The following is an 11343-nucleotide window of genomic DNA, read 5'->3' as shown; positions in this document are numbered from 1 at the left end:
CCAATTCGTTCATTAGGAGTAGAGACTGGCAGGTAGCGTGATGGTGAGCTCCTCGTTTTCGAACTTGGCGCGGATGCCGTCGACGTTGCCGTTGGAGGGGAGCTGCAGGTCCTTCTCGAAGCGGCTCCACCTGTTGCCCTCCACCGGTCGCTCGCCGCGTGTGCGCAGGCGGCCGCGAGCAGGCAGAGGCAGCGCACGGGCGTGAGCGGCGGCGGCGCCGGCCACGCCCCGGAGCAATCCCACCGGATTGGTAGGAGGCAAGGCCCCGATTGCTTTTGTTTTCAGGGTAAGGACCCGATTGCTTTTTTTAGGGCTCCTTTTGCAAAGCAAAATTGTATATGGATGTAATTGGCTTTTTTTTGCCATGTCACCCTGTCCGGCAGGACCCTTATTGCGCCGGCTGCTGCCGTTCCAAATGCTCATAGCTACCAACTGTATCTGTGTATTTCTGTGAGGACAGAGGGACATGCGCTAGCTTTGCATACCGCACTCGTGTATATGTGTAGGGGGGCTCAGCTAGTTCTGTGGGTACGAAGAGGGCAAATTATCCATGGCTCTCGCTCTAGCAGGTCGCCTACTCATGGTGCTGCTCCTCGCGGGCACAGGCGTCGCAGCGCCGCCGCCGCCGCAGGTCTCGCCTTCGGAGGCAACGGTTGACAGCATTACGGCCATCTACAACTTCGGGGACTCCATCTCGGACACGGGGAACCTCCTCCGGGAAGGCGACACCGGAATGCTGCGTTACACCACGGGCCTTCCCTACGGTGTCACCATCGGCCGCCCCACCGGCCGTTGCTCCGACGGCTTCCTCATGATCGACTTCCTTGGTACATCCACATGTCCATTTGCCGACTACTAGTACAATGCATGCTAGCTCTCTAGCTCTCTACTGTCTTTAAACGAGCGAGCATCTGTGGTTGTGCAGCTGAAGATCTCGGCCTCCCGCTGCTCAACCCGTACCTCGACAGGCGCGCGGATTTCACGCACGGCGTCAACTTCGCCGTCGCCGGAGCCACCGCGCTCAGCACGACGGCGCTGGCCAACAGGGGGCTCACCGTCTCCCACACCAACAGCTCCCTTGGAGTCCAGCTCAGATGGTTCAAAGAGTTCATGAGCTCCACAACTAACTCCCCTCGAGGTCTACTGCCCTTCACCTTCTCATTAAGCTACTGTAATTAACTTGCCACCAAAGCACAAATTAAGCTGATGCAAAAAGTTAACTTTGTATCGCAGAGATAGATAAGAAACTAGCGAGTTCACTGGTGATGCTGGGGGAGATCGGCGGCAACGACTACAACTACGTCTTCCTACAGCCCCGGCGGACGAACGACAGACACGACCCGATCAGCAATGCTACCCGCAGCGCGGAGAGCTTGGCGCACGCCCTCTCACTCGTACCCGAGGTCGTGCAATCCGTAGCAGACGCAGCCAAGGAGGTGCTGGACATGGGCGCCACGAGGATGGTCATCCCCGGCAACTTCCCCATCGGGTGCATGCCGAGCTACCTGACCGCGGCCACGGCGTCGAGCCCCGCGTCGCTGCGCGACGGCGACGGCTGCCTCGTCTCCTTCAACGTCCTGGCGCGCGCGCACAACGAGCGCCTGCGCCGCGCCGTCGGGGAGCTGCGGCGGTCGTACCCGGACGCGACGGTGGCCTACGCCGACTACTTCGCCGCCTACCTCGAGATCCTCCGCCACGCGCCGCGGCTCGGCTTCGAGGGCGGCGCGGCCCTGCGTAGGGCATGCTGCGGCGCGGGCGGCGGGGAGTATAACTTTGATCACAACAGGCTGTGCGGCGCGCCGGGGACGACGGTGTGCGCGGACCCGAGCAGGCGTCCCAGCTGGGACGGCATCCACCTGACGCAGCATGGTTACCGCGTCATGACCGAGCTGCTGTATCGCCGAGGGCTCGCGTGCCCGGCTGCGGTGAAACTCCCGCGCCAGAAGCCTTGCCTGCCCGTGAGTTGATGCGGGTCGTCACGTTTGTTGGCGTTTGGGCCCCCGTCTGGTGTAACCACATTGTGCGAGCGAAATCGTGGATGTCTCACAAAAAACAGAACTGCTTGTGTTTCTCCAAAAAAAAACAGAGCTGCTTCTAATTTTGTGAAAGTAATGGAAAGGGGTAATGCCCGGTTTAAAAAAAATGTGAAAGCTCTGCTTCATCTGTCTCTATTCAGTGACGCAGCTGCGTTACCGTTTAGTCGTTCAATACGCTGTTGTATAAATGGAGCCCGGAAGTAGTAATATTTGCCAGATTTTGCATGAGCAACGTTATATATTTGCCAGATTTTGTGCAGAATGCGACAGTCCCACAAATTAGAGAATAAATACTAGTACTCGACATATTATGTGATCGTCACGCCCACCGGTCGGACACAATTTCACCGCAAGCGCACGCACACCCTGAGAACCCCGACACGGTAGCATATATAATCCGCATATTCACATCACACGCACGCACACGCAAACCAATAATCCTTGCCAAGATGATGCTGCACCTTCAAATAGACCACACTCCATCGACGACCGGCCTGCGTCGACCGATCATCAGACCCGTGCTCTGACTCCCATGGGCGTCTGCACGATGGCCGCGTTCGCCCCGGCGTGCAGCGACCCGACGCAGAGCAGCTGCGTTCCGGCCAGGATGATCGTGAACGTCTCCAGCGCGCGCTGCACACACACAGATGAACATCGTTAATTAGGTTCCACAAGGACAAGAGATGGGCTCGACAGATTCTCCATTGATTTACTGGTGCTTAATTACCAGGCTGGGGGGCCTCAGGCCGATGCTGATCTCCTTGCACGCGAGTCCCATGGCGAGGAGGGTGAGGGTCCAGGTGACGAGGGCGGAGGCGGCGGCGGACATCATGCTGGCGGGGTAGCCCTCGGTGACGTCGCGCAGGCCGGTGAGCGAGGTGGAGATGCCGACCGCGCCGGCCAGGAGCGCGAAGATGACGAAGAACCCCGTCGCCAGGTTGCCCATCGGGAAGTAGACCGGGAACAGCCGCACCGGCGGCGACGCGCCCCTCACTGCACGAGCACGAACAATCGAACATACATGCACATCCATCAACACCAGGACAAGATCAAACAGACGAGTATTCTTCAGGCTCTGAACTTCTGATCAGAGGTTGCAGACGATGGGCTTACGTGAGTGGGCACTGTCCTCGATGCTGTAGTTGACGGCCCAGCCGGCGATGACGGCGACGACGACGTACATGATGAGGTTCAGGAAGAGGAGGCCCGAGGCCATCGTCTTGATGCCCCCGCTCGCCATGCTAGCTGCTAGCTGAGCTGCCGAACACGAGATCGATGCGCCGTGCGTGCTCGTGTGCTCAGCTCGCTCCCTTTTCTATGCCGCTCCGGTCGTGGTGTGCTGCTACGGCGTGGTGATCGGCGGCATATATAACCGCCACGGAAATGCATTCTTTTGGTGGAAAGGTCGGCGCGCAGCTAAGAGACGCACACGAAGAAGCCACAGATATTCTGCCGTTTCTTTGCGAGTAAGCCAGCCAGGTAGTATGCTGCTTTTGCGGTCTGCAAGGGACGGATCTCCTCTCCTCTCCTTGCACGGGGTCACGAATTCTTTTCTTCGCCAGGTGAATAGGGTGATATGCTCGTGGACACGGAAAGCTTTAGTTTCAAGCATGGATTGCATATGTTCTTTTCCCTCTTGCTCGGCAACGCCAGCCTCCAAAGGACCCGTCAAAAGCAGAACTTCCAACAATCTTTTTCGAAAGGAAATAAGTGGATTATTAAAGTGGAACAAAAACTTTTATGACAACTTAGCGATTGACCACAATTTTTTTCTTTTTTGGCCACTTTAACGCAAAACCAGAAGTATTCAGCTTTTTTTTTAGTATAATCAGCCAAGCTTTATTGATCAGGGTTTAACGAGATAGAAATATCAAGATGATCATGGGGTTGGGCAAGCCAGACATGGATTCCACGATCTGAAGAATGAGAGAACTTGGCTAGATTATGGGCCTCCAAGTTTGACGCTCAAAACGAATTTGCAATTCGCGGAACTAGATGGCATAGCCCTGATTTCCTTCACTAGCTTAGTATCGACCCCCGTGTCAAATGCAATGTCAATCACAAGTTGCTTTTTTTGAGGCCAATGTGATGCGAAGGTTCAGCGGTGCAAGATCAAACGCAATAGCGGCATGCTACAACTTTGAGAGTAGTAGGATCCGCTACGCTGCTGATAACATGGAGGAAGACCCTAAGAACCGATCGTCTCCATTCCTAGGATCCGTTACATGTTACACTGTTGATAACTTCCTAGAGCTCATTTATCAATCTATTAATGAAAATATGTATAAAGAAGGTTATTTCCAACTTCACAGTGTTTTCATGCGGTTTCAAACAAACCGAGCAATCATTGCTTCACCCACGGGAGTCAGAGTACATCGATATAAACATGTGCTCAACAAGTATTCAACTAGTTTCCAATAACAAGCTCAATTACATGTTTAGCCCGTTTTGACGCTGAATCCTGCAAGTAGGGCCAACCTATAAGGGTGTGTGAAGAAAAAAAAACCTAAGGACGTGATTGGACATCCCCAACCTCTACCATGTTGTTGGGAATTAGCATGCAAACACACTTATGGTGAACCGAAAAAGTGCAGCAGAAATAAACTAATCCCAGCACCACTTCATGCACTAATTTAAGGATTGTTGCTTAGTACGAAAGGAAACATATGTAGCAACATATATGATGCAAATAGCTCTCGCAACACCCCAGACGCCTCTCAAATGATGTATGGGGTCAGGAGAACTTTGGATAGGGACAAGGTTGGGGTTAAAACCAAGTAAAAATATCTTGTGTCTCCGTGTGCTGATGTTATGTTGTTATTCAAAGAGTTTCTCCTGACTCCAACACTGTCTGGGGTGTGTCTGGAGTGTTGCAAGGGCTATTTCCTCCATATATGTTACTACATATGTTTCCTTCCATGTTGTGTAACGGTCTCTGAATTAATACATGAAATGGTGTTGAGATTACTTTATTTCCACATCATTTCTTAGTTCATCATAAGTGTATTTGTGTGCTAATTCCGAACAGAGTGGCATCAAAGTTTTGGTGTCTTAGGAGCTTTCTAATTTAGTTGTTTGATTGTTGTTGGAAGTGTTGCTCACAATGGCTATGGACGAGGGTGCTACGACAACCTTCATGATAAAATTTCATTCTTTCAATTACTCACTATGGAAGCCCATGGTGAAAGACGACATTTATTGAACATATTTGTATGACCCAATTGTGGAAGACAAGGTACTCTACGGTGTCACGTAAGAAGAATGAATAGTGCTACACAGAAAGACAATAGGTATGCTCTACATAAACCGCAATTTTATTTCACCATGTTGCAAATGCCGTAAATACATATGCGATGTAAAAAAATTAGAGTCTATGAATGAAAGGAAGACATCAATGAACAAGGCCTTGGTAATCAAAATACTTGTAAGCTTGAGTACCGACATGGCAATAATGTGATTCAGCACTTGAATGTGTCTTCCAATTCCATATAAATCAACTCTCAGCCACGAAGGACAATTTTGAGGATGAGGTACACGCATTGTTGTTGCTGAGTTCGATGCTTGATAGCTGGAACACGCTTGTTGTGTCACTTAGCAATTCAGCTCTTCATGATAAGCTTACTTATGGTGAAAAAAAATTGTTGCATGAAGAAGCCAGAAATAAGTGAAATGTGAAAATGATGCCTCTTCTTCGGATTGTACGTGGCTAACCATGGACATAGCCGCAAAAGATTCCAGCAAGGCAGAGATAAAATCTAGGGAAAGATTTGTAACGCCCTCGATGCGGCTATATCTCCCACGTGTCGAAGCACGACTTAGAGGCATAACTGCATTGAAAGCAATGTGCAAGTGAGGTAATCTTCACAACAACCCATGTACATAAATAGAGGGGAAAAGTACATAGTTGGCTTACACTCGCCATGTCACACAAATACATAAATAAGTTATTATATTCATCCAATACACTCAAGGTCCGACTACGAAACCAAAATAAAGATCAATCCCCAAATGCGACAAAGTCCCCGATCGCCCCAACTGGGCACCACTACTGATCATCTGGGAAAGATACGTAGTAACGACGAGAGTATTCATCGAACTCCCACTTGAGCTCGGTCATATCATCTGGAGCGGCATCATCGGTCCCTGCATCTGGTTTTGGAAGTAATCTGTGAGTCACGGGGACTCAGCAATCTCACACCCTCGCGATCAAGACTATTTAAGCTTATAGGTAGGGTAAAGGTATGATGTGGAGCTGCAGCAAGCGACTAGCATATATGGTGGCTAACATACGCAAATGAGAGCGAGAAGAGAAGGCAAAAGCACGGTCGAACAACTATGATCAAGAAGTGATCCTAGAACAACCTACGTCAAGCATTACTCCAACACCGTGTTCACTTCGCAGACTTCGCCGAGAAGAGACCATCACGGTTACATACGCGGTTGGTGCATTTTAATTAAGTTAAATTTCAGGTTATCTATAACCGTACATTAACAAATTCCAATCTGCCCATAACCGCGGGCACAGCTTTCGAAAGATCAAATCCCTGTAGGGGAGTCCCAACGTAGCCCATCACAAGCTCTCACGGTCAACGAAGGATATTCCTTCTCCCAAGACAATTCGATCAGACTCGGCATCCCGGTTACAAGACATCTCGGCAATGGTAAAACAAGTCCAGCAACACTGCTCGAATGTGCCGACAAATGCCGATAGGAGCTGCACATATCTCGTTCTCAGGGCACACTCAAATAAGCAATCCGTACAACTAAAACCAACCCTCAAGTTTCCCCGAGGTGGCGCTGCAAAACATGTTAACAATCTGCCAAGAACATTTTATAGCAAAAGTAGAGCTCGGTTGACTCAAGCTAGGGTGCTCCATAATTGCAAACAAATACATGGATGGAAAGAGCACAACATTATCTACAAAACATCCTTACTGATCATCCTCAAAATAGGCACAGATCACTAGGAAACAACATGAACATATGGCATAAAAATAATGACAGGGCAAGGACTTAGTGAAATTCTAAGTCCCTGAAATCAACATCGTTGAGTAAGCTACTTTGCATGCTTGTGCTAGTCACCACAAAGATCACAAAAATACATGGCATACACCCCTGTAAAGATGATATGGAATACAACAAAACACATGTAGAGCTCAGGATCAAAGCATGCACACATTAATCATGGCAAAAATGACAAAAGTGCATTTGCTGAAACAGATCTACAACTATCATCACATAGCCCTCTTCCAACAGCATTTTGGGCATCAAGATGAGCTCAAATGAAAATGATGCAATGAGATGAAATGATGTACTCGTCGAGATGGACATTTTGATATGCTACACGCACGAATTGGATCTACGATTAGGAAGTTATGTCATGTCAAAGATTGCAAAAATTTACTGAGAGAGAGGCAAAAGTCAAGCCGATTCTCAGATCTAGGGTTCACACATGGATCGAGGTGGCGGTGGATCCGAGCTCGCCGGAGCTGTAGACGGCCGGAGTACGAACCACCGGGGCGAGGGGGAGATGGACCCGGCGGGGGCGCGGCCGGCGACGAGGGTGGTGAGGGCGCGGTGCCTCGGAGCGGCGCGGAAGCCGAGTCGACGGGGCGGCGAGCGGCGATGTAGGGCGGCGCACCGGGCCGGCGGGTGGCGGAGCTTGCTGGCGACGTGGGCGTGAGGCGGCGGAGCGGCGGATGCGGCGGAGGGGCGCCGGGTCGCGGGCGGCGACGCGCGCGTGGGCCGGGAGGGCTCTCCCCAGGCCCAGGCGGGCCCGCGCGGTGGCGATGTGGGCACCAGGCGGCGACGAGTCAGGTGGTGCCACGTGTCGGCGTCGGGACGAAGCGGACGTTGTCCGGTGGCGGAGTTGTGTCCGGCGGCGCGGGGAGCGGAATTTTAGGGTTTCGCCCGGATTTGGAATGTAGGGATCTTTATATAGGGGTAGAGGGAGCTAGGAAGCTCCAAATGAGGTGTGGTTTGCGGCCACGCGATCGTGATCGAACGCTCTAGAGGATGGAAGGGGTTTAGGTGGGTTTTGGGCCAATTTGGAGGGGTGTTGGGCTGCAACACACACGAGGCCTTTTCAATCTGTTAACCGTTGGAGTATCAAACGAAGTCCAAATGACACGAAACTTGACAGGCGGTCTACCGGTAGTAAACCAAGGCCGCATGACAAGTCTCGGTCCAATCCGAAAACGTTTAACACCCGCACACGAAAAGAGGTAGAAAGGGACACCGGAGGATATAGGAGCGCCAGAATGCAAAACGGACAACGGGGAAAATGCTGGAATGCATGAGACGAACACGTATGCAAATGCAATGCACATGATGACATGATATTGTTGGAAATATGCCCTAGAGGCAATAATAAAATGATTATTATATTTCCTTGTTCATGATAATTGTCTATTATTCATGCTATAATTGTATTATCCGAAAATCATAATACATGTGTGAATACATAGACCACAATGTGTCCCTAGTGAGCCTCTAGTTGACTAGCTCGTTGATCAACAGATAGTCATGGTTTCCTGGCTATGGACATGGGGATGTCATTGATAACGGGATCACATCATTAGGAGAATGATGTGATGGACAAGACCCAATCCTAAGCTTAGCTCAAAGATCGTGTAGTTCGTTTGCTGTAGCTTTTCTGAATGTCAAGTATCATTTCCTTAGACCATGAGATTGTGCAACTCCCGGATACCGTAGGAGTGCTTTGGGTGTGCCAAACGTCACAACGTAACTGGGTGACTATAAAGGTACATTACAGGTGTCTCCGAAAGTGTCTGTTGGGTTGGCATGAATCGAGACTAGGATTTGTCACTCCGTATGACGGAGAGGTATCTCTGGGCCCACTTGGTAATGCATCATCATAATGAGCTCAATGTGGTCAAGTGGTTGATCACGAGATCATGCATTACGGTACGAGTAAAGTGACTTGCCGGTAACGAGACTAAACAAGGTATTGGGATACCGACGATCGAGTCTCAGGCAAGTAACGTACCGATTGACAAAGCGAATTGAATATGGGATTTATTAAGTCCTCGACATCGTGGTTCATACGATGAGATCATCGAGGAGCATGTGGAGCCAACATGGGTATCCAGATCCCGCTGTTGGTTATTGGCCGGAGAGCAGTCTCGGTCATGTCTACGTGTCTCCCGAACCCGTAGGGTCTACACACTTAAGGTTCGGTGACGCTAGGGTTGTAGAGATATGAGTGTTGGGGAACATAGTAATTTCAAAAATTTCCTACGCACACGCAAGATCATGGTGATGCATAGCAACGAGAGGGGAGAGTGTGATCTACGTTGTCTTGTAGACCGACAGCGGAAGCGTTAGCACAACGCGGTTGATGTAGTCGTACGTCTTCATGGCCCGACCGATCAAGCACCGAAACTACGGCACCTCCAAGTTCTAGCACACGTTCAGCTCGATGACGATCCCCGGACTCCGGTCCAGCAAAGTGTCGGGGAAGAGTTCCGTCAGCACGATGGCGTGGTGACGATCTTGATGTACTACCGTTGCAGGGCTTCGCCTAAGCACCGCTACAATATTATCGAGGATTATGGTGGAAGGGGGCACCGCACACGGCTAAGAATATGATCACGTGGATCGACTTGTGTGTCTAGGGGTGCCCCCTGCCCCCGTATATAAAGGACCAAGGGGGGGTGCGGCCGGCCAGGAGGAGGGCGCGCCAGGAGGAGTCCTACTCCCACCGGGAGTAGGATTCCCCCCTTTCCTAGTTGGAATAGGATTCGGGAAGGGGGAAAGAGGAGAGAGAGAAGGAAGGGGGGGCATCGCCCCCCTCTCCTTGTCCTATTCCGACTAGGGGGGAGGGGCGCGCGGCCCAGCCCTGGCCACCTCTCCTCTCTTCCACTAAAGCCCACTAAGGCCCATATACCTCCTGGGGGGTTCCGGTAACTTCCCGGTACTCCAGTAAAATGCCGATTTCACCCGGAACACTTCCGATATCCAAATATAGGCTTGCAATATATCAATCTTTATGTCTCGATCATTTTAAGACTCCTCGTCATGTTCGTGATCACATCCGGGACTCCGAACAAACTTCGGTACATCAAAAAGCATAAACTCATAATATAACTGTCATCGAAACCTTAAGCGTGCGGACCCTACGGGTTCGAGAACAATGTAGACATGACCGAGACACGTCTCCGATCAATAACCAATAGCGGAACCTAGATGCTCATATTGGCTCCCACATATTCTACGAAGATCTTTATCGGTCAGACCGCATAACAACATACGTTGTTCCCTTTGTCATCGGTATGTTACTTGCCCGAGATTCGATCGTCGGTATCTCAATACCTAGTTCAATCTCGTTACCGGCAAGTCTCTTTACTCGTTTCGTAATACATCATCTTGCAACTAACTCATTAGTTGTAATGCTTGCAAGGCTTATGTGATGTGCATTACCGAGAGGGCCCAGAGATACCTCTCCGACAATCGGAGTGACAAATCCTAATCTCGAAATACGCCAACCCAACATTTACCTTTGGAGACACCTGTAGAGCTCCTTTATAATCACCCAGTTACGTTGTGACGTTTGGTAGCACACAAAGTGTTCCTCCGGTAAACGGGAGTTGCATAATCTCATAGTCATAGGAACATGTATAAGTCATGAAGAAAGCAATAGCAACATACTAAACGATCGGGTGCTAAGCTAATGGAATGGGTCATGTCAATCACATCATTCTCCTAATGATGTGATCCCATTAATCAAATGACAACACATGTCCATGGCTAGGAAACATAACCATCTTTGATCAACGAGCTAGTCAAGTAGAGGCATACTAGTGAAGTTTGGTTTGTCTATGTATTCACACAAGTATTATGTTTCCGGATAATACAATTCTAGCATGAATAATAAACATTTATCATGATATAAGGAAATAAAATAATAACATTATTATTGCCTCTAGGGCATATTTCCTTCAGTCTCCCACTTGCACTAGAGTCAATAATCTAGATTACACAGTAATGATTCTAACACCCATGGAGCTTTGGTGCTGATCATGTTTTGCTCGTGGAAGAGGCTTAGTCAATGGGTCTGCTATATTTAGATCCGTATGTATCTTGCAAATCTCTATGTCTCCCACCTGGACTAGATCCCGGATGGAATTGAAGCGTCTCTTGATGTGCTTGGTTCTCTTGTGAAATCTGGATTCCTTTGCCAATGCAATTGCACCAGTATTGTCACAAAAGATTTTCATTGGACCCGATGCACTAGGTATGACACCTAGATCGGATATGAACTCCTTCATCCAGACTCCTTCATTTG

The 11343-nt window shown here is 49.8% G+C and overlaps 2 protein-coding genes across 2 annotated transcripts; one reads left to right on the top strand and one right to left on the bottom strand.

Moving 5' to 3' along the window:
• Positions 1-550: 550 nt before the first annotated feature.
• Positions 551-2149, top strand: LOC119278574 (GDSL esterase/lipase At5g45910-like). Its single transcript, XM_037559905.1, has 3 exons — positions 551-827; positions 926-1138; positions 1234-2149. Exons 1-3 carry the CDS (start codon positions 551-553, stop codon positions 1965-1967), a joined length of 1224 nt encoding a protein of 407 aa, XP_037415802.1. The 3' UTR covers positions 1968-2149.
• Positions 2150-2233: 84 nt separating this feature from the next.
• On the bottom strand, positions 2234-3388 carry LOC119278584 (membrane protein PM19L-like). The gene is made up of 3 exons (XM_037559914.1): positions 3150-3388; positions 2764-3029; positions 2234-2669 (listed from the first exon to the last, which is right to left on the bottom strand). The coding sequence occupies exons 1-3, from the start codon at positions 3274-3276 to the stop codon at positions 2547-2549; spliced, it is 516 nt and encodes a 171-aa protein (XP_037415811.1). The 5' UTR covers positions 3277-3388; the 3' UTR covers positions 2234-2546.
• Positions 3389-11343: the final 7955 nt, after the last annotated feature.

Source organism: Triticum dicoccoides, chromosome 1A (assembly GCF_002162155.2).
Source record: "Triticum dicoccoides isolate Atlit2015 ecotype Zavitan chromosome 1A, WEW_v2.0, whole genome shotgun sequence".
Taxonomy (NCBI): Eukaryota; Viridiplantae; Streptophyta; class Magnoliopsida; order Poales; family Poaceae; genus Triticum; species Triticum dicoccoides.
The sequence above is the reverse complement of the archived record's forward strand: the minus strand, read 5'-3'. Positions and strand labels throughout refer to the sequence as shown.

What these genes read in the sequence shown, in the direction of transcription:
- LOC119278584 (XM_037559914.1), bottom strand. Translation starts at nt 3,276, where the DNA reads ATGGCGAGCGGGGGCATCAAGACGATGGCCTCGGGCCTCCTCTTCCTG. An exon ending in CGAGGACAGTGCCCACTCAC is followed by an intron (nt 3,030 to 3,149) that starts GTAAGCCCATCG and finishes GTGCTCGTGCAG; the next exon opens with TGAGGGGCGCGTCGCCGCCG. An exon ending in GCCTGAGGCCCCCCAGCCTG is followed by an intron (nt 2,670 to 2,763) that starts GTAATTAAGCAC and finishes GTGTGTGTGCAG; the next exon opens with CGCGCGCTGGAGACGTTCAC.
- LOC119278574 (XM_037559905.1), top strand. Translation starts at nt 551, where the DNA reads ATGGCTCTCGCTCTAGCAGGTCGCCTACTCATGGTGCTGCTCCTCGCG. An exon ending in CCTCATGATCGACTTCCTTG is followed by an intron (nt 828 to 925) that starts GTACATCCACAT and finishes GTGGTTGTGCAG; the next exon opens with CTGAAGATCTCGGCCTCCCG. An exon ending in CACAACTAACTCCCCTCGAG is followed by an intron (nt 1,139 to 1,233) that starts GTCTACTGCCCT and finishes TTTGTATCGCAG; the next exon opens with AGATAGATAAGAAACTAGCG.